This window comes from Amblyomma mixtum, unplaced genomic scaffold (genome assembly GCF_055824585.1).
Source record: "Amblyomma mixtum isolate Tamu unplaced genomic scaffold, ASM5582458v1 scaffold_27, whole genome shotgun sequence".
NCBI lineage: Eukaryota > Metazoa > Arthropoda > Arachnida > Ixodida > Ixodidae > Amblyomma > Amblyomma mixtum.
Window position 1 is genome coordinate 184,967 of NW_028317724.1, and position 27,160 is coordinate 212,126.

At 45.6% G+C, this 27,160-nt stretch overlaps 1 protein-coding gene across 3 annotated transcripts in view; it reads left to right on the top strand.

The window, feature by feature from the left end:
• The window catches only part of LOC149324511 (ubiquitin conjugation factor E4 B-like), a 118,422-nt gene that overhangs the window by 43,062 nt on the left and 48,200 nt on the right, over positions 1 to 27,160 (top strand). For 2 of the 3 annotated variants that reach the window (XM_089565465.1, XM_089565464.1), the window contains 4 exons: positions 3,344 to 3,428; positions 3,681 to 3,781; positions 10,174 to 10,288; positions 25,582 to 25,731. In XM_089565465.1, the coding sequence (XP_089421591.1) occupies positions 3,344 to 3,428; positions 3,681 to 3,781; positions 10,174 to 10,288; positions 25,582 to 25,731 (451 nt within the window). Of the gene's footprint in view, positions 1 to 3,343; positions 3,429 to 3,680; positions 3,782 to 10,173; positions 10,289 to 11,804; positions 11,945 to 12,003; positions 12,285 to 25,581; positions 25,732 to 27,160 lie in introns of all 3 variants that reach the window. The other variant, XM_089565466.1, reaches the window with a different exon arrangement.

Consider the following 27,160-nt stretch of genomic DNA (forward strand, 5'->3'; position numbering starts at 1 on the left):
AATCCCAGATGAATTTTGGAAGACAGTCACACCCAGCGCTTCAATTCGCTCTCTGACAGCTGTGCAGAGTTGTGTCTGTGGTATAGAGTAAAAAAGATCTACTACGTCAACGGAAAAGGCATAAAACGCATCACAGGTTTTTTCTTGTCTCGAAAGGAAGTCTATTACCTGATTGGAGTTCCGAATTAAAAACGGGTCATCCGGAGTCAACAAGTTAAGGTGTTTTTGTAGAAACTTGGAAAGCTCTCCCTGCCAGCAGTGTTTTTCAGTAACTATTGCCCTAAGAGGAATCCCTTCCTTATGGGTCTTAGCAGAAAAAAATAAGCTCAACCTATCCCTTTCCGAGCCCCCAATACTTTCCGAGCCCCCAATAATTCGGAACTCCAATCAGGTAATAGACTTCCTTTCGAGACAAGAAAAAACCTGTGATGCGTTTTATGCCTTTTCCGTTGACGTAGTAGATCTTTTTTACTCTATACCACAGACACAACTCTGCACAGCTGTCAGAGAGCGAATTGAAGCGCTGGGTGTGACTGTCTTCCAAAATTCATCTGGGATTTCAGCAGATAATTTTTTAGAATTGCTTAGCTTTTACCTTTCTTCTACACTTGTTGAATTTGACGATGCTTCTTACTTGCAGAAGCAAGGCATATGTATTGGTTCGCGTATTGCACCGGTTTTAAGCGACTTGTTTTTAGCGTCTATTGACAAAGAAATTTTTTTCGCGTCTGGACAAGACTTTTGTTGCCAAAATTTTTAGATATGTTGATGATTATCTTGTTGTTTTAAAAAGTGTGACGCCTGATGGAAGAGATGACATTGTGCAGAGTGTTTTTAGTGTTTTCCAAGAATGTGGTAAGGGTCTGAGTTTTACTCGTGAGGTTCCTGATGAGGGTTGCTTACGTTACCTTGACCTCAGCATTAGCTTTAGTAGTAGCTCACTATGCTGGACATACTTCCCTCGTTCAAAAAAGCCTGTTCTTAGCTATAATTCGGCCCATTCGAGAACCGTAAAAAGAGGGATAGCACTGAACTGCCTAAGAGCCGCTCTTCAGAAGTCTTGTGATCACAAAGTGAACGTGAGTGTTGAGCAGCAGGTCCTCCGTCTGCGTAGCGCTGGCTTCCCTGACAGCATACTCGCGTCTGTCGCTGAGAGCCTTATTAAAGAGCTCCGACAGGGACGCAAGACAGCAGGCTGCTGCAATGACAGCCTCGGGGGACGTCCGGTGCCTGTGCCCTACATGCACAACTTGTCCCATCGCCTCAAAAAGGCCGCGGGAAAGTGCGGCATCCCTGTCGTTTTGACAGCCCCACAAAAGCTGTCTAGGATGTGCCGAATGGTCAACAATGCTTACCAGGCTAAAACCTGCGCAACAAAACACGCCCCGCGGTTTGTGAACTGCACCATCGGTGTAGTGTATCTTATCCCACTGACCTGTGGTAAATGTTATATTGGCCAAACAGGCCAGTGCCTGAACGAAAGGCTACGAAAACACCGGACTACAGTCGCAGCTCTGATGGCGGGGGGCCATTTGGCCGCACATTGCCGCAAATGCATAGTAAAAACAACAGGCGGTAATGAAGAAAAATGCGTTCCACTCTTTAGCGACACGAGAGTGCTGAGGCGGCTTCATAGGCAGGGTGATAGGGAGATATTTGAAGCTTTTTGCATTGATAAGGCAGGGGACAAGTGCGTGAGCACACCCTCAGTAGCCCTCACGAAAAAAGAGACAATGTATTTGTCAAAAAACTTGCGCGTCAATTTGGTTTAAATGTTTACTCTTTGTTATGACAACCTGCTTCGTGATAAAGAGAAGGGGGCGGGGGTACAGTCTCCTGAGCATGCGCTGAATAGAAGTGTAAAAATCTGTTATGTGTGCATTAAAACGTCAGTTGAAGTCTAGCGTGCTGTCCCGTCGGTTCCTTTTGTCTCTGTCCTTGTGCTTTCCACGCTAGTTGCAATGTCGCAGTCACTAACGAATTCACACCAACTAGCCCAACTGTCTTCCATGATCATACTTCAATTCTGCGTTGATTACCGCTGCTTGAATAACATAACAGAGAAGGACGTCTACCCCCTCCCCCGCATCAACGACATAGTGGACCGGCTCAGTAACGCTAAGTATTTCTCATCAATGGACCTGAAGAGCGGCTACTGGCAAATTGAGGTTGATGAAAGAGATCGCGAGAAGACCGCATTCATCACTCCGTTCGGCCTGTTCAAGTTGAAGGTGATGCCATTTGGTCTCTGTTCCGCACCAGCGATATTTCAGCGAGTAATGGATACGGTGCTGGCAGGCCTGAAGTGGCAAATTTGTCTGGTATATTTATATGATGTTTTGTCTGCCTCGAACTTTGAAGAGCACCTTAAAAGGCTTCGAACAGTACTAGATGCAATCAAGTCTTCCGGCCTAACTTTGAAACCAAAAATCAAGTCTTCCGGCCTAACTTTGAAACCAAAGAAGTGTCACTTTGCCTATGAAGAGGTACTGTTTCTTGCATGTTTGCATTGAACAGACAGTCGTCCAATGTTCCAAGAGCAGGCACCATGTTGGGCGCGAGATGTGAGGTTTTTAATTGGGGAGATAAATACGTTTTCCTCGCTTAACTGCGGCTGACACAGTTCAAAACCACCGGATCCCACCCCGTCATCGTGTAAACTACCGAGCGCACGCTGACCACGGCGGGCCTTGCTCGGAGGGAACAAAGGAACGACACAAACTGGCTTGACACAAACAGGTATTTATTGTTACAACAACAATAATGCCAGGTAGCAACAAAATACGCTGAGGAATCGAGGACATCCGACTCACGAGCACGGTTACGAGCTAATGTTCACCCATGCCAGGGCAAGGGGAAACCCTGAGGCTGGACGGGACGGGCTGACGGGAAGCACTACGAGGCGCCCGCCGACGAAGAGCGGAGCGTCACATGTGAACGTCAGCACGCTTCCCCAGCCCCAAGCAGAAGAGACCTGTCTCTGCCCCGTGCACGCGCAGCAAACACGCCATTCATGGCGCTCGTGGCGCTGTGACGCCAGTGCCCTTCCTTGTTAGTTTAAGTAACATGCTAAGGAGGGTGCATCACGGGGAAGCTAACTAAAGGGGATGAGTTGAGGGTGCACTGTGGCAAAGTGAACCACAGGGGACGAGTAAAGCGCGTCCTGGCAATATGCAGTTAGTGCGTCTGGAAATAGCTCTCGCATTGTCTGCCATGGCTGATGGCATCCTCTGCAGGCTGGGAAACTGACGAGTACACAGTTGTTACTGAATTTGGCCATTTCTCTGAGGCACCATGTGTGTGCATGCTGCTTGTCACTCGATGGGTCTCCTCTCCCCAACAGGGTGGATGAGAGCCGGGAGCGAATCCTGGAGTACCTGCTGTCGTGCTATGACCGCACCACCCTTGAGGAGAGGACTTGCCCCAGGGTGAGGCCTATTTCAGTTCCATTGCCTGGCACCTACTCCCTGGTGAGTGTGTCTACTGCTGCCACAGCCAAAGGGGAGGGAGGAGATGGGCCTGTTAGTGGCAGCTGCCTTCGTGTGAGGCTGTCATCTTGCACATGATGTTGTGAAAGTGAGCGTGGTTGGCCTGGCACTACTTGCTTAGCAGTAGTGCTGCCCTTTCGTCAAGGGACCGGAGATTGTTGTGTGTGCAAACGGGATGCGGCATCTGTGCAGCGTGCTGCGGAGGAGTCCCTGGCGTCCCTGCTGTCGGAGGTGCGGCTGCAGGTGGTGCGGCAGGTGGTGCTGCTGCTCTGCGGCACGCTGGCTGGACCCAGGTGGGCATCCAGATGGGGAGAGAGCCCACAGTGTCTTGGTTATGCATGCCTACACAACGTCTGGAATGAACTTGACAAAATAATTCTTGCGCAAAGACACACAAGAAAGAAGGCAACACAGGCACTTACTCACAACAGTTTAACCAGCAAGGTTGCAAGCAAACGTTCGCCCACGCTAGGGCAGGGGAGAAGCTCCGAGGCCGGATGGGACGGGCTAGAGAGAAAATGTCCCCACTAGGCCTCGACTTGCTGGCAGAGAGCAGAGTGCTACGCTGAAAAGTCCGTCTGTGTTGAGTCCCCCCCCCCAAGTCGAAGAGATAGGGCTGTACCCTGCGCATGCGTGCAGCAGTCACGCCGTCCGTGGCGTTCGTGTCACAGCGAGGCCAGTAGTCACCTGTGGGGCAGAAACGTGGAGGCTAACGAAAAAGGTTCAGATTAAATTGTGATCAACAGATATAAATCTGCGTGAAGACAGGAGAACACAAAGATGGACACACAAAGTGCAGGACTTGCAACTGGATTTATTTCGTGAAAACAGGTGACTTACTAGTGACTTAAACTTAACAAACTAGGGAAAAACACAAGGAATTTATGCTCGAGGCAGCACCTAACAAAGAACCCAGGTCATATGGGCACTAAAACTGATGGAGAGCCTGGATATGCCTATCTAAGAATTCTATTTCCTTTCTTGGCAATGATAAAGAAGGTGAACTAACACAGTTGCCCCCCTATTGGCGATGTACAGTCTTTGTCAAAAGTTTGGAGCCCAGGGGGTTTGCTTCTAAGCCTCGCAGTGGAACTCCTGTAGCATTTGTGGTAGTCCTACCCATTGGAGGAGGCAGGACCAAAAATCTTCTTACCTTCAGCAAATTTGGAGCGCTGGAGGTGCATTACGAACCAGACAGTGTGCTTCAGAAGCAAACCCCCTGGGCTTCAAACTTTTGACAAAGGCTGTACAATGCCTCGTAAATTTGTGCCTCGTAAAGCTCTGAACATGGCGTCGGAGGTTTGAAGTAGAAATTTGGGCCCTTTTGCAAGAAAACAAAATTCAGATAAGGCGAAGAAAAAAACGGAAAGAGGAATTATCTAGGCACTGTACATCGCCAAGAGAGATGACAAATTCATTAGTTCACCATTATCGTCATCAAGAAAAGAAATAGAATCCTTTGATGGGCATCACCAGACTCTCCATCTGTTTTAGTGTCCACGTGACCTCAGTTCTTTCTCAGACGCTGTCTCTAGCATGATTTCTTCGCGATTGTACCTTGTTTGTTATGTTTGAGATGCTTATAAGTCCCTTGTTTTCATGAAATAAATCCAGTTGGAAGTTCTGTGCTTTGTGTTGTGCGTCTTTGTGTTCTTTCATTCTGTCTTCTTCGCACAGTTTTTGTATTTGCTGATGCTATGAATCAGCTAGCCCACCATCATGTCTAACCCAGGTTGAGGACAACACAGCGAGCTACGAAAAGGAAAATGATTGGTGTAATGTTAAAGGTGCACTGAAGAGGAATCTGAACTCGTCTTTTTGCCCCGGGAACTCGATCTACACTTTCCGAGCATTCTTAGAAATTTCGACTTATTGCCCTGTGTGGCCGATTTCTGTAATTAAATCGAATTAATGTCCGGTCGGCTCCACCTTTATTTTTTTAATTCTCCCCGTACGGTGGTCGGAGGTGACCAACGCATGGAGTGCCTTTCAGCCAGCTCCGTGGAGGCTTTGCTTTCGCTTTATTTTGTTTTTTAGGTTTCCGTGAATAAATAGTTTCATTCGCAGATAATATAGCCGCAAAATAAGCCCGAAGAAGTAAAAATACGCGCGGACCATATTACAACGTTTTACTCCGCCAATCGCAGAGCGGCAAGCCGCCACGGGACTGGGTGAAAGGCACTCCACGCGTTGGTCACCTCCGACCACCGTACGGGGAGAATTCAAAAAAAGAGGCAAAAGCTAGATGTTAATTCGATTTATATAGGGAAATCGGCCACACAGGGCAATAAGTCAAGGTTTCTAAGAATTATGATTCACCAGGGTGGAAATTTGAGCAAGTCGGTATTGATCCATAACATACGTGAGTAGCGCAAAACCAGGACGACAAAAGGGGAGAGAACACACACCAAACAACACAGGCGCTAACTTCCGACTGACGAAAAAAGCCAAAACGGAACATGAGCAAAAGTAGCGCATGCGCTTACCTAAGAGAAAAAATATCGAAAAAAAAAAGTGTGAAAAATGCGATAAAAAATGCGAGGTCACGGATGTTTTGAACCCAAGAAGGCCAGCTCTCGTTTAGACAAGGAAATGGATGGAGTACTAACGCAGTTATCTTGTAAGGCAGCAATCTGTGCCGCTTCCACAATTTCGTGAGTTAGCTTATCTCTACTCTTAGCAACGACTGAGCATTTGTCCAAAAAAGACACGCACTTGCAATCTTTGCAGTGCAAAGCTAGATTGCTGCCGGTATAAGTCTTCATGTTATTATTGTGCTCTCGAAGCCTATCGTTCAGGCACCTACCGGATTGCCCAATATACTGCTTGCCACAGGAGAGCGGAATGTTGTACACAATGCCCTCAGTACATTTAACAAATCTTTTCCTGTGGCGGATGGTACACTGCTGCTTTTGGGAGCAATGTGCGGAGGGCACGGACCTTTTGCATAACACACTGAGCTTTTGTGGAGCTGAAAACACCACACGAACGTTTGCCTTTTTTCCTATTTTCTTGAGATTGTGCGCGAGACAATGGACGTAAGGAATGACAGCCACCTTGCCTCTCGTTTCTTCTGTAGTGTTAGGTTCTTTCCGGAGCTTCTTTTTCAGGGTTCAGTCGCCGAAAAACGTTCGTGTGGTGTTTTCAGCTCCACAAAAGCTCAGTGTGTTATGCAAAAGGTCCGTGCCCTCCGCACATTGCTCCCAAAAGCAGCAGTGTACCATCCGCCACAGGAAAAGATTTGTTAAATGTACTGAGGGCATTGTGTACAACATTCCGCTCTCCTGTGGCAAGCAGTATATTGGGCAATCCGGTAGGTGCCTGAACGATAGGCTTCGAGAGCACAATAATAACATGAAGACTTATACCGGCAGCAATCTAGCTTTGCACTGCAAAGATTGCAAGTGCGTGCCTTTTTTGGACAAATGCTCAGTCGTTGCTAAGAGTAGAGATAAGCTAACTCACGAAATTGTGGAAGCGGCACAGATTGCTGCCTAACCACTGGTCCTTAAGAGTAACGGAGTGGATTCCGAGAGAAGGCAAACGTAGCAGGTGGCGGCAGAAAGTTGGGTGGGCGGATGAGATTAAGAAGTTTGCGGGGATGCAGTGGCCGCAACTGGCAAAGGACAGGGTTCATTGGAGAGACATGGGAGAGGCCTTTGCCCTGCAGTGGATGCAGTCGGGCTCATGATGATGATGATGAGATGTAGTGTCCAAGGGCAACACAAGGTTCCCTTAGCAATTGCTTGTATTAATAACAACCTTCAGGAGATGGCGTCACCATCGACTTGTGGAAGTGAATGAACAAAGGTAGTCTCGTGTGGTTGTGCACCGTTTTTTCCCTCGGTTGTGCTGCTCACCAGCACGACAGTGAGGGAAACGAAAGCAGGGCTTACACAGTAGTCATGGATCACCATCGCACCCTAGTCTCGCCGAGAACACTGCATTTGATTGGAATTCATCACGGGGGTTACGGCGCGAAGACGAGCGCTGTAGTCTTCTTGCTTCGTTCTTCGTCTTCTTCGCGCTGTCCCCCCCCCTTGATGAATTATTACCAACTCGCCCAGCTGTCCATCCTTCTTCAATGTATTTGATTGGAATTCCCCTGCCAGCACTGCTCTCAAGGGAACTGCCTCTTCCTCTGGTTGGGCTTCGCCAGCTGTGGGCCACATAGGAACCCCGCCAATATCATTGTTTGAGCTAGATCCATTGATTAATGCAAGGATATGATTCTTACATTTTGTGTAGTTTTTTTTTTTTTTACATATCTCATCATTTTTCAACCTGAATAAAAATGACTGTGTTTGGCAAAAAATCTTTCTTTTTTTTTCATTTGCTCATTTAGGGTTTCCTTAAAGAGCATTTTGATTTTTTTTAAGATATTTGGTTGCGAAGTAAATAGGAGTAGTATAAATTGTCTGTGGACTGAATCGAGTGGTTTTAAATACTTTCGAATATTACTGCACTTGGTTGAAGCTAAAGATACACTTTTCCACAAAAAACAGCTATGAATGGAAATAAAGGTGCTGCAAACAAAGTTTGTCTTCTTAAAAATCAACATAATTTACCATAGCTTCAGGGCCTAAGAGGCATTAAATAAGAGAGGGTGTGCAGGGAGTTGCATATTAGTAATAATTATTTTGTAGGCGATACCTTGGTTACATTTCTTTGGATCACAGTTGCATTCAGTGCAAGGAACTCGTAGTTTCACTTGAGGCGACAGTGAGGTCCGTTTGGCTATGGTGACATTTTTTTGGCAGCTAAAGACTCGTTTATTGGCGAGCGCATAGGATGCAAAAATACTCCCATTTAAGGGGGGGAGCCTGGTCTTGAAAAAACAAATTTCTTAATCACAGTTAAGAAATCTTCAGGGAATATATGTTTTTGTGTGCCGATTCTAAATATGTCATTTAATTTCATGTAAAACAATTCCTTGAGCACTTATGTAATTTTTACGTGTGTATTTTGTGAAGAGCTTTGAAAAAAATTTCTTGCGGGAAACTCGCTGAAATGTGTGTCGTTGAGTTTTCTCTTGACACCAAGGAATGCAATAAGGGTAAAATTGTCTTCCTGCCTATCATAGAACTTAAGTTATAGAGTTTTGATGTTGTCGCTTCAGAAATGGGAAAGAAAATGTGTTGTCCTGTTTCTGAAGTGGCAGCTTCAGTACCCTATAACTCAGCGGTAGAGCACCGGACGCGTAATTCGGAGGTCGTGGGTTCGGATCCCACCGGTGGCATGTGGTTGTTTTTTCTTCTGCTTTTCTAATCAATTAGCTTTAAGCGATAGTATATTCAGTAATATTCTAAATTGATCAACACCACAAATTAAATAAATTAAAAAATCCCCTATGTCCCTTGCTTTCTGTGGCTGTTGGCTTCTGTCATATTTATAACGAGCCCCTCATTCCCCTTCCCTTGTTTGCTTAATAACTATGACTAGATTAATGAAATTTTCTTTTCAAGACCAGGCTCCCCCCTTAAACTGACATGCCATGAGGTGCTGTGCTTCTTTTCCAACCCGTGAGTGCCCAACAGCAGTGATGATATTTCGTGGAAAGACCGGCTTTAAAAGAGAACTACTAACACCCCATATTAGTTGCGTGTTTTTTTTTTTCTCTGTAATGATGTGTAAGATTAATATTAGAGTACATGGATTGCCATAGAGTATTTGCCTACAGGTGCTAAACAATTCATAACTGAGTCACGATTTTTCGTTTTTGGTCTTGGAAACTGAAGGATGGCTGTGACCTGTAAGGAGTGTTAAGGTCATGCGAGGCGTTAAAAAAAAACTGCAATACAGTGGCTAATACTTCGTTTTATCGTCATTCCTGCTCTTAGCAGGCTGGCTTAAGTGTTGTAGTGGCTTAAAATTGTATATCAATAATTATATTGCTGTTTTTTTTTTTCATGCCTCACATGACCTAGACACTTGTTATATGGTGCTGCCATTGTTCGGTTGCTGAAACTGAAATATGAGAAAATAAATGCAGCTGTAAATTATTTAGTGGTCTTAGACATCATTGCAGAGGAGAAAACAGAAAGAGGAGCGACGAAAATGAGCTGTCCTTTCACTCATGTGACAAGTTCGCTGCTGGTTTGGATGAAAAGAAATTTGTAATTTGTAGGAGGCACGAATAGTTCGGATAGGGAAAGCATAATGTGAAATGGAATCAAGTAGTAAGTTGTAAGTAGTAGGTAATAGTATCAGTAGTTGCAAACTGTTGGAAGTTTGCAATCGGAAGCGGGCAGAGTGGGTGAGAGAACAAACGTGAGTTGATGACATCCTAGTTGAGATCAAGAGGAAGAAGTGGGCTTGGGCAGGGCATGTAATGCGAAGGCAAGACAACCGCTGGTCCTTAAGGGTAACGGAGTGGATTTCAAGAGAAGGCAAGCGTAGCAGGGGGCGGCAGAAAGTTAGGTGGGCGGATGAGATTAAGAAGTGTGCGGGGATACAGTGGCCGCAACTGGCAGAGGACAGGGTTGATTGGAGAGACATGGGAGAGGCCCTGCAGTGGGCGTAGTATTGAGGCTGATGATGATGATGATGAAAATTTCGAATATTCACCCCCCGAATTTTGTGCTTGAATTTGTGAACTTGCTGGCTCCAGGAGCCAGAGTTTTGCTACCGGCCTTTTTTGTGCTCTGCCAGAGTTCCACGAGATATTCCTCCTCTCCCTCTGCAGCGCCCCCTGGAAGAGGAGCCTGCTGCTGAAGCCTCTGCTGCAGCAGCGGCTGCCCGGCGGGTTTCTCCGAGACCTGCTGGATGCGGCCACTGCTCCGGCCGACCACCTCAGACAGGCAGGTCTTTGTGTTTACATTGTGGGATAACAAAAGCTCTTCGCTGCACACAGGTTTTTATTGTTACGGCCAGTTTTCATGGCAAGATGTGAAACCAAAATGAGACCGACATGCATTTTTCGAAAGAAGTTAGCGCAAAAAACGGACAAGGGACAGAAAGAAAGGACACATAAGACATTCACGAGCGTGTCCTTTCTTTCACAAGTGTGTCCTTTCCTCTGTCCCTGGTCCCTTTTTTGCGCTAACTTCTTTCGAAAAATGCATCACCAACTAGCCGGGCAGCTTGCTCTCCTGGACGACATGTAGTTGCAGTCACAGGGAAAATGTTGCTAGTCGCAGAAAAGGGAAACCTTTCACAATGGGATTTCGACATAACCCAAGTATCAAACCTACAGAAACCAGTGCACAGGAACAAATGCAGGGGTGGGCAGATTTTCAACAGAGGATAAAAGCACATGCGGCATTTGGAAACAAATCAAATCAAATCTTTATCTACATCATCCAGATGCTAGGGGCACGGGCAAAAAGGCTCTCACTGGAGCTTGATTGAGCGCCTGCACCCCTGTACAAGGTTTCAAGGATTGTTTAATTGCATGTATTGGCAACAACTAACAAAACAATTATGTTTGAGGAAAAAAATAAGCGAGACACAACTGCTAGGCAAAAAAAATAAATAAAGAATAGACAAAATGGCAAAAGCAATAAGATACAAAATAAATGTTTGAAAGACTAACACAAGGCTTTTAGCAATGGTGGCAAGTGATAGCTGAGCATTTGACGTCCATAATTAGTTCGCGTTTGGGGAATGAACCATTCATCGCGGTTTCTTATGGCATGAGTGTGTTCTCTGGGTGTTCGATGAGATTAAGTTTATCAAAAAAATTGTGGTAGGTATTACTTCTCTTATATCATTTTATTAAATTGACGTTATATAGCTCGTGTATTGGAGTTATGTGGAGAGCATTAAAAGAGGTTTACTCGTAACGTCGTGGAGGATTTTTGCAATGCTTCTCATTGCTCATTTTTTAATGATATCCCCTTCAGGCGCTGCGTCCACATACGGGGACGCGACATAAATTTCGTCATATCTCGAATGCAAGGCGAGTTCCCGCCTTTGAATTTGGCACCTATACTAAATGAACCCTCCCTGTCAAGTATGTGGCGCTATCTCTTGCAGGTACGTCAAAATGTGTTTGTAAACGACGAGTAAAGATGGAAATCACCACGTTTTACGGCGGGGCAAGTAAGTAGCTCTTATTTTCGCATGCTCTCTTTTTAAATGCTTCAGAATAACGCAATTTGTCGTGTGATATGAGTCGGTAAGGTAATGAAGAAGTGCAATATCAGCTTTCATTATCATAGACAAAGAAGAAGTGCTTTGGGCGAGCTACCAAAATTTCGCATCCATGAAAGTGTACACGGCGCTTTGATGCCGAAAATATGAAAGAGGCGGATTCTATCCTGGATGGTCTGTTTTTTGTGAAAATGCAGTACGAAATGAACTGATTACATGCAGGTGTTCAGAACCATGCATCGACAAGAAGAAAGTTGGATGAGTCGAGTGCTGAAGCATTGTTCAGGAGAATCGCCGATGGAGATGTCTCCGACGCCGACTTCTCCGCTGATGAAACAGAGGAATGGCAAGGTGAAAACACGGTAAGATCATCATTGGTAAATGTTTCACTGATGGACTAATTCTGTAATTTATCATCCAGGATGCAAATGCTGGCAGCCCCGAACCATCAGCGATGGTGGCGGTACCCAGCACATCGTCGGATGACAACAAAGGTCCCCAACACCGATACCTGTCCTGACTTGAGTTTTACTCATGAGGTGCCCCTTGATGACTCAATTAGGTTTTTAGATTTGACTCTCGCCATCTCTGAAGAAAGCCATGTTTGCTGGAGCTACTCTCCACGGACCAAGAAAAGCCTGCTGCCCTACTCCTCCTCATATTCAAAACTTGTGAAGAGAGGCATTGCCAACCTTTGCCTCGGTAATGCTCTGCGCAGGTCTTGTACACACAATATGCAGAAGAGTTTCTTAGCACAGCTTGACCGCTTGAGGTCAGCGGGCTACCCTGAGGACGTCCTCGTTTCTATTGCTGAGACCTTGACCAGTAAATTTAAGTCAAAGTACAGAAGAGATGAAACTCCTAGTGAAGAATCCAGACCTGCTGTAAGCCATACCTGCATAAAGTCTCACATAACGTTAAAAAAGGTAGCCATGAATTACGGTGTGAAGGTAGTCTTTTCTGCGCCCACCAAACTGTCGTCGCTTTGTTCACGTATCTCAAAAATTAGCACAAAAAAAGAAATCTAATGTCCAACACCAGAGCATGTTCACCAAATGCACAGCCGATGTTGTTTACTCGCTTCCACTGTCCTGTGGCAAGGCCTACGTAGGTCAAACAGGTCAATGCGTCAAAGACCGTATGAGGCAGCACCGCACTTCGCTGCAGCCAGGCAACACAGCAAATCTTCCAAGACATTGCAACCACTGCAAAGTCTGCATTCCTCTGTTCCATAATGTCAAAATCATCGGCCGCGGCAAAACATAGATAGAACGAGAAATCTTTGACACTTTTAAAATGAAGCAGTTAGGAACTGAATGCGTCAGCAACAGCTCTGTTAGGTTCACGGCCAAAGAGTACAATTTCATGAATGGGACATAGGTTGCCACATGCAATCTTCGCTCGCTTAATCAATTTTGTAATAAGGGAGTAATTACTCATTGACTGTTTGCTGTGTTTGTGTTTGCTGTTTTGGTAGTGTTTGTGGTTGCTCTCGCGCATGTGCGCCCTGTTCTGATGTTGGCGATTCACCAAGTAAAGAATTTTCAGTTGTGTTTCCAGCGTTGTCCTGTGTACTGCTCCTCCTTGTGAATGCGTCCTTTTCGCTGGTTTTCTACGTACCATGCACCAACTGGCCCAACAAGCCACGCTTCTTCAACACAAGATGCGAAGTGCCAAGTTTTCAGTGAAGTGGGTGAAGAGCAGGTTTGTTCCAAGTAATATACAAACTGCGACTACAACCCACGAGGAGGAGGCTCGCTACCACAAGAGGCGATGGTGTATTTTTCACAATATATGTATCACTGCATCCCTCATTGAAGATTTTGCAAGATTTACAAATGTATTATCTGCAAAGCAACGGACTGGAGCTCGGAACTACAGCTGAAGATATCAAGGTGTTTCTGGGAATTTTGATGATTATGGGTAGATAATTTAAAAAACTTCTGTTTGGGCTAGATGGTGCATAGCTTATAATGAAATGAATTTAAGCGCACACAAACACGCACACAAGAGGAGGAAACACACAGGGCAGGCGCTAACTTCATCTGATTTATTCGCAGGTAAGAGAGCGAAAATATATACATAAAACGAGACATAGAAACATCGTCATTTCACAATGCATGCTCAAGATATCTGTCGTCTACCTGCAACAGATTAACCAACGTGTCACTCACACAGTCATGCCCCCTCTTCCTGATGTGAAAGGCTTCTAATAATTCACATGCCGTCTTATCACCGCCTCTGCCAAGTATCTTTATCTCCTTCAGCCACGGCTCGCACGCTCTGCAGTTCGCACAATGGTCTGCCAAATGTGTCCCTCCACCCCTTAATGCCCGCAAATGTTCCCCCGCCCGGTCATTGAGACACCGCCCAGTCTGGCCTATGTAAGCCCTACCGCAGGCCAAAGGTATCTCGTAAACGACACCGGAACAGCAGTCGACATACTTCTTTGAGTGCTTCTTCCTGCAGCCACTCTTCTTTTCCGCGCACGAAATGCGTGAGCAAGAGAACACCACAGGAACGCCGTGTCGGCTTGCCACTTTCTTCACATGATGGGCAACCTTGTGGATATACGTAACCACTACTGGTTTGAACGGGTTCCTCTCCAGTACCTTCGCTTTGGCGAACATGACCTGCTTGGTTTTCCAAAGCAGGGCCTCGGCCACAGAAACAATGACCGCGCAGGGGAACCCAGCCATAAGTAGCCGGCGTACTTGCTTATTAAAGCTACACTGCATAGCATGCGGGCACGACTTCGAGAGAGCAGACCCCAGGCATAGGCCGGCAATAGACCTCTTGACAGTTTTCGAGTGAGCAGAATCAAAAGGTAAAAGCTCTTTCTGTGCCCTCGGAGCTTTTACCTTTTGATTCTGCTCACTCGAAAACTGTCAAGAGGTCTATTGCCGGCCTATGCCTGGGGTCTGCTCTCTCGAAGTCGTGCCCGCATGCTATGCAGTGTAGCTTTAATAAGCAAGTACACCGGCTACTTATGGCTGGGTTCCCCTGCGCGGTCATTGTTTCTGTGGCCGAGGCCCTGCTTTGGAAAACCAAGCAGGTCATGTTCGCCAAAGCGAAGGTACTGGAGAGGAACCCGTTCAAACCAGTAGTGGTTCCGTATATCCACAAGGTTGCTCATCATGTGAAGAAAGTGGCAAGCCGACACGGCGTTCCTGTGGTGTTCTCCGCACCGAAGAAACTCGCCCAACTTTGCTCACGCATTTCGTGCGCGGAAAAGAAGAGTGGCTGCAGGAAGAAGCACTCAAAGAAGTATGTCGACTGCTGTTCCGGTGTCGTGTACGAGATACCTTTGGCCTGCGGTAGGGCTTACATAGGCCAGACTGGGCAGTGTCTCAATGACCGGGCGGGGGAACATTTGCGGGCGTTAAGGGGCGGAGGGACACATTTGGCAGACCATTGTGCGAACTGCAGAGGGTGCGAGCTGTGGCTGAAGGAGATAAAGATACCTGGCAGAGGCGGTGATAAGACGGCACGTGAATTATTAGAAGCCTTTCACATCAGGAAGAGGGGGCATGACTGTGTGAGTGACACGTCTGTTAATCTTTTGCAGGCAGAATACAGATATCTTGAGCACACATTGTGAAATGACGATGTGTTTCTTTACTGCACATGTCTCGTTTTATGCATATATTTTCGCTCTCTTATCTGCGAATAAATCGGATGAAGGTAGCGCCTGTCCTGTGTCTTTCCTCCCTTGTGTGCGTGTTCTTGTGTGCTTAAATTCATTTCAGTATAAGATTATGGGTACGCTAAAATTCCCAAGAGTGCGAATGTACAGGGAGGAAGCAACGCCCATCCCTACAATTGCTGAAGCTGTGAGTGCGAAGTGATTTTTTGAGGTCAGGGCTGCTCTCCCCATTACTGACTCCAACGCACCACGCGACGCCAACGTCAGGGACAAGTTGTGGAAGGTGCGACCCCTTCTCGGTACAGTCAGAGAGCGATGCTTGGAGTTGGAGCCGTTGGAGCACTACAGCATTAACGAGCAAATGATTGCTTTTACTGGGCGGGTTCCTGCAAAACAATTTGTGAAAGGAAAACCCGATCCTGAAGGCGTCAAGGTGTTCATGCGGTGCAGCTCTAACGCCGTAGCCCATGGTTTTGAATTTTATCAGGGCAAGGGCACTGGTGTCAGCACTCGCACCTTGGACTTGGCGGCTCCATTGTGATGCGGCTTGTTGAGCAGTTGCCAAAAGGAATGAACCTGAAAGTATTCATGGATAACTACTTCACATCTGTGAAGCTGTTTCTTGAACTGAAGGAAATGGGAATTTTGGCAAGCGGCGCAATCAGGGCGAATAGGTTGCTTGGTTGCTCGATGAGAACTGAGAAAGAACTAAAGAAGGAAGGTAGGGGAAGCTCTGATGAGAAAATTCCAGAAAATGGCGACACTGTTCTTCTGCGTTGGCATGACAACGGTATTGTGAAGATGGCTTCAACTGCCGTGGGCGTAGGCGAAGCCGGCACTGTACGAAGGTGGAGCGAAGCTTCTAAATCGACATTGAATGCCCTCAAGTCATCCTTGAGTACAAGTACATGGGAGGCGTGGACAAGATGGATTTTTTGATGTCTCTCTACCCACTGCAGACAAGAACAAGGAAGTGGCCGGTACGATCACATTTTGTTTCATTCGCTCTATGCAACAGCTGGCTGGAGAGACGCAAACAACGAACAGCTGCAGAAAAAAAGCACGCTAGACTTGCTTGCATTTCAGAGTGATGTAGCTAATAGCTTGGTCGCCTGCAATAGAGCACCGCCGAAAAAGCAAGGCCGACCGAGCAATGAAGAAGCCCCACAACGCAGAGCCAATGCCAACGAACGATGGCAGCAATCATTGGCCCCAAGTTATGAGCATATGAAACGCACAACGATGCAGACACGAAGAGCCGCGTTTTCGTTGCCGCAAATGCGAAATTTTTCTTTGCCTTTCGTCATAGAACAACTGTTTTGATCTGTTTCATATGACTTGAATCAGTGACTATTCTTCTGTACTCTCTGTATTACACCGTAACGTTTATTCATTCATAATCCTTGGTTAGAAAATACAAGAAAATGTCGTAGTGTTTCTGTTGATGTAGCAGCTGTGAGGCGCCATGTCCACAAGTGTGGACGGGAATAAAATGTGTTCTGACATGAAAATTTTTGCGTGATATTTTGTACTTCTGTCTGGTCTACTAATCCTGAATAATGCAAAAAAAAATAATTTTCCTTTCAAAAAATTTAATTGTCGCCTGAAGGGGATATGTAAGCTATTTAAATTTGAGAGCATAGTAGTTCCCCATATTGTGAAAGAGTAGTTTAAAATGGAAGCAAACATGGAATTATAGAGAATTAGTTTCAAGTTTTGTGACAGCAAAATTGCGCAGTTTACTTAAGACACTAGTTATTTTTGATAATTTGTTAGCTATTTTAACAATTTGTTGACCACGACAAATGCTTCTCCAAATATACACCAAGGCTTTTTACGAAGGGGACAGGAACAGACCCAATCTGAAGTGAAATGTCGCTATCGCACACTGTTTTATTTCTTGCCTAAAAAGCACGGCTTTTGTTTTATTTGTTTATAGATAGTGAGTTTACGATTGACCAATGATTTAAAAGATGTAAACACGTGTTTGCTTGTTAAGTCAGATTATGTGTACTGCTAGAGGGGAAAAATAGGCTCGTATCATCAGCGTATATCATAAATTGTTTGATTTGAAGCAGCGCAAGGCCAAAAGCCAAAGAAGAGAGCAGAGAAAGAAACGGACGACACAGCGCTGAACTAACAACTGACATTTATTTGGCACACTGCACGTATAAATACATTCAGGCACCAAAAAGAAAACAAAGCAAAGAGCTCATTCATGCACTGGGATTCTGCACGCCAACACAAGCTAAGATGTGCGATTCAGGAAGCGAAGTTCTTTTTGAGATCAAGACACTGATGGAGCGCTTACACATGTGTCACCATACATCTTGATGTTCGAAGCCTCGATTATTTCACAGCTTATCTCTGTTCCTATCCACAACACTGCAAGATTCAAACTGTGGGGTGCACTCGCACTCACGGCAGTGCACGCTGAGGTTACGGGACTCTTTATTATCAACATTGTTGCGGTGCTGCCTAAGCCTATCATTTAAGCACTGTCCTGTCTGACCAATATAAAACCTATTACAAGTGAGAGGAATAGAATACACGACATTTTTTGAGCCTGCAGTTTTCACCTTGCAGCGTGTGCTGGTCTTTCGAGCTTAGGGCTAATAAACCGTTGCTACCATATAGTTCCGCGCACTCGAAGCTTGTTAAAAGAGGAATTGTCATGTCAAGCTTCAGGAGTGCACTTACAAAATCCTGTCAACATAAAACCGCACGCAGCTTTAGTAACCAGGTAGAGAGGCTTACTGCTTGTGGCTATCCGCTTCATGTTCTTTCTTCTGTGGCCGATGTTTTGTTGAAGAAACTGAAATGCTCCCCGAGTCCTGAATGTCAAACAAGTAAGCCAGTAGCAGCTATTCCCTATACCCACAAGATATCACATAATTTGAAAAGTGTTGGAAAAAGAGTCGGAGTGGATGTTGTTTTTTCTGCCCCCTGTAAGTTATCAAGCTTGTGCATGCGTGTCAACAATCCAGGTAAAACTATCCCCGTTTGCCCGAAGAATCATGAGTGCAAATTCGTGAAGTGTCAAAAAAATGTCGTGTATTCTATTCCTCTCACTTGTAATAGGTTTTATATTGGTCAGACAGGACAGTGCTTGTTGATAATAAAGAGTCCCGTAACCTCAGCGTGCACTGCCGTGAGTGCGAGTGCACCCCACAGTTTGAATCTTGCAGTGTTGTGGATAGGAACAGAGATAAGCTGTGAAATAATCGAGGCTTCGAACATCAAGATGTATGGTGACACATGTGTAAGCGCTCCATCAGTGTCTTTATCTCAAAAAGAACTTCGCTTCCTGAATCGCACATCTTAGCTTGTGTTGGCGTGCAGAATCCCAGTGCATGAATGAGCTCTTTGCTTTGTTTTCTTTTTGGTGCCTGAATGTATTTATACGTGCAGCGTGCCAAATAAATGTCAGTTGTTAGTTCAGCGCTGTGTCGTCCGTTTCTTTCTCTGCTCTCTTCTTTGGCTTTTGGCCTTGCGCTGCTTCAAATCAAACAATGAATAACCAACTCGCCCATCAGCTTGTGATATCATAAATGTTGGGTGTGGTTCAATGAGAACGGTGTCGTTTATGTAGATGATAAAAAGTAGAGGCCCCAATACGCTTCCCTGTGGGATTTCTGCTGAAACTGATTTTAGGTCGCATAATTTATTGTTAATTACAACTTGTCGTACTCGCGCTAATAGATAAGAGGTTAATATATATCAAGAAAAACTCCACGGAAGCCATAGAACTCGAGTTTAGCAAGCGTTGTCTGATGATTAATGGAATCAAATGCCTTTGAGTAATTACAAATATGCCTAGTGTTAATTGATGCTGTTCATAAGATTTTGGGATTAGTTCTTTTTGAGTAAAAAGTGCTGTGTCTGTGGAATGGCCTGATCTAAACGCATGTTGATGAGGGGTCAATAAATTATGTTTGATACAAAAGCTAATGATCCTTTTGAACAGCAGTTTCTCATGGCATTTTGAAAAAATGGATAGGATTGATATGGGACGATGGTTATTTTTGTCGCCACTTTTAAAAATTACTGTCACCCTAGCAACTTGCATGGCTTGTGGGGAACTCTGCAGAAAACAAAGATTAAATATATGCTCTAAAACAGAGCTAATTAGATCCATAGTATGTTTAATAGGTTGACTTTTTAGATCATTTACGTCCCGTGTGCTGGTAGTTCGGAGAGCATGAAAACAGTTTTGAATTTCACTACAATATGTTGGAGATAAGAATGCACTACCATGATTTCTCGATTTGAGATAACTCAGCGAATCAGGATTATGTACACTAAAGACACAAAATAATTATTGAAAGCATCTGCTAGTTTTTTTCCCGAAAGTTTCTGATTTTGGACTGAAATTTCTAGCTCGACGGGTTCCTGTTCTCTATGGTTTAGAACTGTGTTGATTTGCTTACACATGAGGTTGCTTCGGTTTTGGGCATTACCAGTAAATACAGTAAAAGCTCGTTAATTCGACGCTGATGAGACCGCGATAAATTGTGGAATTATCCGAATGTCGAAATATTGAATGAACAACAAAAAACAATGTTGCCGCTACAGGACGTACCTTTATTTGGCAAAGAAATCTGTTATCGTCGTCTGCTTTTTCGAGCGAATTTGAGCGACTACGATAGCTAGCTCTAACAGCTGCCAGGTGCTGCGCGGCACACGCACCGTCAGGGATTTGTTCACAGAAGTCCTCCCGCACGGACAAGGCTTCTGTGGCTTCTTTCACCGTGCACTTCAACATTTGGGACAACTGCTCACAATCGTCACCTTCCGACAAATCGTCTTTGTCAGCACCAGTCACTTCTTCAATTACTTCATCCTCGGTCAGCTGACAGGACACAAAGGCGAGGCGCTCAGGCACTGCGCACCACCCACTCGAAAGGAGCGCAGTAAACGCTGGCAAAGTGTGCAATTACCAAAAAAGATACTGTCTTTGTCTTGTAAGAGAAGCATTTGTTGTATAAAAATTTTAGTGTCTTGATAAATGTCTCGTATGCTTTGCTGGGGTCACTTATTTCGTAGACATGATTCCACTCTACCTTTCGTATTTCATTTCTGAAATTTTCTATAGTTTGATTTGTTGTGCACTGGTTCTTCGTATAGAAAGGCTTACTCTGTCGAAATACTGTTGGCAACTCGACATAAAGAAAAATTGGCAGATGATCACTAACTTGTGCTTGCACCATTCCTTTGGCACATGGCTACAAACAGCATCTGGAGATGTCTGTGTTAACGGCTGTATTGAGTCTTTTATCAAGTTGGTAAGGGTGTAACATTCGAACAACCTGTTTGCTTCTTGTGTTTCGGGAGATGTGGACAGAAAGTCATTATTGAGGTCACCACTTAGTATTATTGCCTTTAAGTCATTTTCGGCTACCCAAGATAGCATTAGATCTAGGATGGACAGAAAGACAGAGGTGTTCCCAGCTGGGGGATGGTATACTGCAGAAAATACATTTCCGCCAGATTTCAATGAAATTATCTCATAATTTTCGTTCGTTTTTGAGGACTCTGGCATAAGGCAGCATTGGAAACATTTCTTTGCACCTGTCAGCACACCACCGCCCTTTTTATTCGGGGGAGTTTGCAGATAAGTATCCTACTGTGGCAGTTTCAGTGGGACCGTATCTTTTTTATACCACGTTTCTGTTTCCATAATAACGTCAAAGGCAAAGGTTAAAGCGTCCAAAAGGGTAACAACTTCATCTTCTTTGTTGCAGAGTGACTGTGCGTTCAGGTGACAGAATGTTGTGTCGTTTTTATTTTTAGCGTACAGAGATGAAACATCGTTCGGTGAAAAGGAACTAGGTGCCATTGAAATAACAGATAAGTACATGGGAGGGTTCACCTAGTCTATCTTGTCTAAGTCTTTCTGGCAAGCAACCCTGACCACATCCCAGCTTTCAATCCTTCAATGTGGCCATTACGTGTCCAGGCAAATTTCCAACTTTTCTCCCTTTTACGGGAAATTCCCATTCCTAGCGGTTTTTTTTAGGGCGGGGCACAAGTGCTCATTTACGTAAATAGGAGTTTGTTTGGTGTGGCCAAGATAGGTTGTAGTGATGTTGATTTTTTTCGCTTTCGTTAGGATGGTGTCCCGCTTTGAGCAATTGTGAAACTGCACAATGATGTTCGGGATTGTGGTATTCGTAGTTGGCACACGGTGACAAGCATCAGCGTCATCGAGTGTTATGGACTCATCGATAACTTCACCAACCCTCTGCAGCACAGTCTCTTTGCACGAAACAAAGAATTAACGATCATAAAGGCACAAAAACATCCGTTCACTTGAGAGAGGCAATGCATTCCTCCTGCTCTGTCTCAGTGGCAAACGCAACATCCTCAGTATGATGAAGGTATTCGGTCAGTGTAGATACAGCGGCGACTGGGAGAGGGTTCCGGTAATTGCAAGTGCAAGGGAAATATAACCGAACTTAAGCAGTCATTTTTGAAATCTGTAATGGAATAAATTTACTACGGTGATGTCTGCATGTTTCGTTAGTTTTGATTTCAAGATATTCTGATCTGTTTACCTTGAGGTAATTGTGGATAAGATGATTAAGGAATTTCAACTTTTCATATCTGGTTCTTGCTTCTGCCGTCGGCAGCTGAGCTTGTTCGCCCAGTTGGGTTGGATAATACATACGGCAGTGTTTGTTAAATGTAAATCTTGAGGCGAGGCGTTTTCAACTTTGGCCTGGCATACTCTATTACTGGCCTTACAAAGGTTTTGTATCGGGAGTAGCACCGTGCATCTCAGACACCAAAGCGATTTGTCTGATGTAAAGGTTACACTTGAACACCTATATTGATTCATTCAATCTAGTGTGTTCCCATTAATTGATATTTGTAATTAAAGACATTTTCTTTCCTAGTTATGGTCATGAACACACGCTTCAAGTTCAGCTCCATTTGCCATTTCATTATTTTTTGAAGCTTAGAGTTTAACTCATTCTGATCTTGGTTTGAATTTATTTTACTGTAGATCATACAATCATCAGTGAAGAGTCTTAATGGAACAGATATGTTTTTTTTATATATCATTAATAAAGGTGAAAAATTAAAGTGGACCTAGAACACTACCTTGGAGTACCCCATAGATGACGGGCAGAATGCTGGCTGGTCGGGACCTGTGAGCACCATGGTTCCGCTTTCCGCACGTCTAGCTTTTGTGGAAGGATTCGCTTTTTGACCAGTTCAGTCGTTCACTTACGTTCGGACAACAGTTGGCGGGGTAAGTCTTACCACATTCGCATCATGTCAAAGCGAAGTCTTTATGCGTACAGGGTTTCTGGCGGACACAGCACAATGGATCTGGCATGGTGCTTGCCGATTCAAATCAGGCAAACAAAAAAAAAGGCAGAAAATCACCCAAGCGTTGGCAGCAAATATTGGCCTAATAAAGTACATCGTATTTACTCGAATCGAGGCCAACCATGAATTTAAGCCAACATTGCGAAGTTGAACGCCAAAAAAGAAAGCCTTGCAAAAAATTGGCAGTGGCCTAGCTCTGGTCAAGCCTGGATATACAAGCGAAAAGCTGCAGTTATGCTTTGTTTGACGTCATGGCTGTCGCAGTTTGCGCACTATGCACTGGGAGCACCACTATAACGGTGTAGGCAAGCGTGGTATATGCCTTCCATCCACATGCGTAACAAATGTGGTAAACACACGGCTGCAACGAAAGGGCAAACGGTGGCGAGGAGGCGAGCGCGCAGTAGCCAACTCTCTCGCTACCACTTCTAGGTCTTCTTTTCCTCCTTCCATTGTGAATGTCTGCGCCTTTTCTACGGCCGCCGCCGCTCACACATTCTTGCAACGCCTTGCGAAAGAACCTTCTCCTCTTGGGACGGCAGCGGCGACCGCGCAGCAACGGCGAAGGGTAAAACGGTGGCGAGGAGGAGAAGTGGTGATGTAGTGTGCGGCCTCTTTTATGGCCGCCACCGCTGCTCCCGTTCTCGCAATGCCTTGTGAAAGAACCTTCTCCTCTTGGTACGGCGGCGGCAACCGCGCGGCAGCGGCGAGGGGTAAACCGATGGTGAGGAGAAGTGGCGACGTAGCGCGCGCCCCGGCGGCGCCGAGGGGTGGCTTACACGATGCGCGGTGTTGACGAGCCTAGTGAAGCTTTTCGCTTCAAAAAAGAGTTGAGGACGACAGCAGAGATGGCATATGTTTCCACGAACCTGCTCACTCGTCCTCGTAGAGTGCACAATCTTCTGTGCCATCAAGTGCATTGGAAATGCTGCAGTCTTGGAGTGCGTGTGTAACCAAGCTTTCCAGAATGTCGTCCCAGGCTGAAGTGATCCAGCCAGCTACAACTCCTAGCTGCGCGGTGTCACTTTTCTCGTGGAATGCCTCGATCTCTTGCTTTGGCACTTCTGTGGTCTTTGCAAGTGCTGCTGAGTTGCGCTGTTTCATGTTCTGATCCCACTTTGGGATAGCAGCCTTTCTTCGGGACCACCAAGGCCCATCTCAGTGCAGCGCCAGCAAAAACTTCTTGAAGCTGCCCCTTCCAATGGCGAACGTTCTTTGTGTCCGCGCTCAAGTCCCGACTGTCTTGCAGGTTTTAATAGTGCTCTGCAGTGAGCACAACTTTTCGCTTGAAGGTGATGATGACACCGTTTTCTTGGTGCCATGATGTCAGTGGCTTGCACTGCTGTAGGACGTCCCCAAGCCATGGCACAAAGCGAAAACGAGGTCAAAAAGGCAGTGCATGCTTCTATTGGTGCCAGGTGGTAACGGCTACAGTGGCGGCTTCTGTTGGCATTTCTTGCATGTTTTCATCAGTTGTCATTGTATTTTAAGAAAAAGAACGGAAAAATCTTTCAACCTAAGCTGACCTAAGAGCTTCATATCTCATGTTTTTAAAATAACAATGGGCCTATATTTGAATAAATGCGGTATAATGCTGACATTTACAAAGTAAAGAAACAAAGCCAACCTGTGGATTACAAGAGGCAGATTTGGTTCCATGCACTGGCACTGTTACCAGTCGAAATTATTCGCAAATATTAATTGTATTCACAACAAATTCTTTGTATTCGTACGTACTTTGCACACAAAAATTTGACATTTAAACACCTCTAGTTATGTCATATTTGTACCTGAAACTTGGGCATGGTTTGTCTCAAAATCATGCAGCAGCCTGATTACTTGGAGGTGACAATGAATTTACATGCTTCTGTGTATGCCGCTGCGGTGGCTCAGTGGTTACGACGCTCAGCTGCTGACCCGAAAGACGCGGGTTCTATGCCGGCCATGGCGGTTGAATTTCGATGGAGGCGAAATTCTAGAGGTCCGTGTGCTGTGCGATGTCAGTGCACATTAAAGAACCCCAGGTGGTCGACATTTCCGGAGCCCTTCACTACAGCATCCCTCATAGCCTGAGTCGCGCTTTGGGACGTTAAATGCCCATAAACACTATAAATGCTTCTGATGGGGGGGGGGGAAAGGGGGGGGGTTATTTATTTATTTATTGATACTGCAGGCCAATAAATTGGCCCTAGCAGGAGGGGCAATACAGTAAAAAAGTGGGACATTGCAAAACAACAATAAACACTACGAAAAATAATGCTGGGTGTAGCAGTGTTACTCAATGAATACATTCCGGTACCAGCACAATAACTAACAAAAACATGAAGAGCGGCACATGTGAAATAACAAACAGGCGGGCAAATTTTACTCAAAACAACAGAACTGCTTTTGGAGAAAAAAAAAAGGCATCACAGAGTGAAGAATTTAGGAAAACATAACAGATTGCGAACACTGCTTTTGTTTCAGTTAGTTTATGGAAGAGAGATGTTTTTCCAGCTCTTCTGCAAAGTTTTGTGACTGCAATACCTCGACATAATACCTCGATAATTTTTTCTATGTGGAGGTTGATTACATCATCATAGCTCTGTGAATTGCTTACAGCTCTTGAGAGGTGGCCATTTCTGTTTTCTTGTGTCTGGAGCGGTGGTCATTTTCAGCCAACCCACTTCTGTGGCAGTCACAAAGTGAGCAAGGCAGGGAAAAACCTCGGGGTGCTTGGCAATGTTTTGACAAGAGGACTGGCACCTGTCTGGGCATGGCGTGCATCCTTGAGAGAAGGAAGGCCCCGTGAGGGAGAGGAGGGTGTGAAGCGGCATTAGGATGGCATGTTGAAACGTTGGCAAAGCACCCCGGGGTTTTCCCTTCCTTGCAACCATCGGGGCAACCTACGTCCTCTTCCGTGTTGTGGCTTATGGGCTGAGCCTGGAGTCATTAAGTGGCCGTGCGGAAGAGTCACGTGGGCGGAAGTGTGTGTCGTGGTAGCAGCTGAGACGCAGTGTTGTGGTGGTGGTGCAGGTGTTTGTGCCCCTGGTGCGTGGTGTGGTGGAGCGCATGCGGGGCTGTTCGCTCCAGTCGGAGGCGTTCCGGGCTCCCCTGGGGGCCCTGGTGGAGCTGTCGCAGCTGCGCCTCCTCGGACCGCCCGCCTGCTGGCCGGTCTGCCAACTGGTGAGCATACTCCCTCTGATCCAACTATTATCGAATAGCACTGTAAGGCTGCAGTGCGAATGTATAGAAAAAGGTAGCCGTCACATCCGATGGGTCAAACTTCGCACAGCTCCAGTTGACTCAGGAAGCTGGCTTTCCTTCAGCACATTTGCTCAGGTTCCTGCATGGACCTGTGAGTGTGCGCAGACCAATGATGACACGGATTTTCCATGCCATAGGCGGTGGGCATGTAGCCAGCCAACCGGAACATGTGTGCATTTTTAGCATACTGCGCCAGTTGCACCCGCGCTCTCACATAGTTCCCACGGGCACTGTGTCGTGCTGGTGCCTGTCCTTGTGTGGACACGATGGCAGCTGTGCAATGGCAAAACCTTTCCTCTCCCATGGAAATTACCCAGGAAGTTGGACGAGGTGGCAAGAAATCCCGAGTCACTGCATCATACAAATGGTGCTCAAGCACGCTGGGCACCATGTCGAAAAACATGGCTGATGTTGTTTGGTGGAAAAAGCAAGTCTCTGCACTGTTTGCAAAATGCGCTTCTGGTGGTAGTTCTGGTGAGTTGAAGAGCGCAGATTACCTGCAAAATTTTTGCCGAGTGGCCGAAGTCTTGGAACGACCTGCACTCCTCCTTGAGTGCTTGAAGGCGGAGGCAGTTCCTGTGAAGGCTCAGTTCTCAGGATCCACCTCTGCCATCTCCTGCTTCCAACGCAGCCTTCGGCACTGGAGAATTCCTGCAGCAACTGGTCATTCCACAGCTGCTACCACCAGTGCTCTAGAAGCAGCCGGTGTACAGGAACCCTGTGCAAAAGAGGCCATTCAGTCTTCCTTTGAGTAGCGCTCTGTTGTTTCTGTTTTAAACCTGTAAAAACTTTGCAGTGCTATTAAGGGATAGTAATAGGCTTAGCCTTGAAATGTCCTTCACGACAAAGACACAAAAACCAAGTTGCCCTCTCCATGTGTCAGAAACTGGAACGTGCTAAAAATGTGTAGCATGCTTCTGCAGCAATATCTTAAAAAACTGCCCTTCCAAGATCCTTTCTTAGCAAAAAATGTGCTAGATGTGTTTGAGTTTTTGAAAGCACAGCAGAAAAAAACTCCTTTAAATTTTTCGGTGGATGTTAAGGATTTGTACTATTCCATTCCCCATTACAACCTTCTCCGAGGTGTTAATGAGGTCACAAATAGTTTTGGTGCAGTTGCCTTTCACAACAAATGTGGCATTCCTATTGAAGGCTTCATGGATCTGTCAGCTTACCTGGAACCAACTTTTGTGACGTGGAATGACAGTCTTTTTCTGCAGAAGGAAGCTGTCTGCATTGGATGTGTTATAGCCCCAGTATTAAGCAACCTGTATCTAGCTAGGGGTTTATGATGCAAACAAAGAGAAGAGAGGCGACGCACATGCACAGGCACTATGTGTGTCCCCTT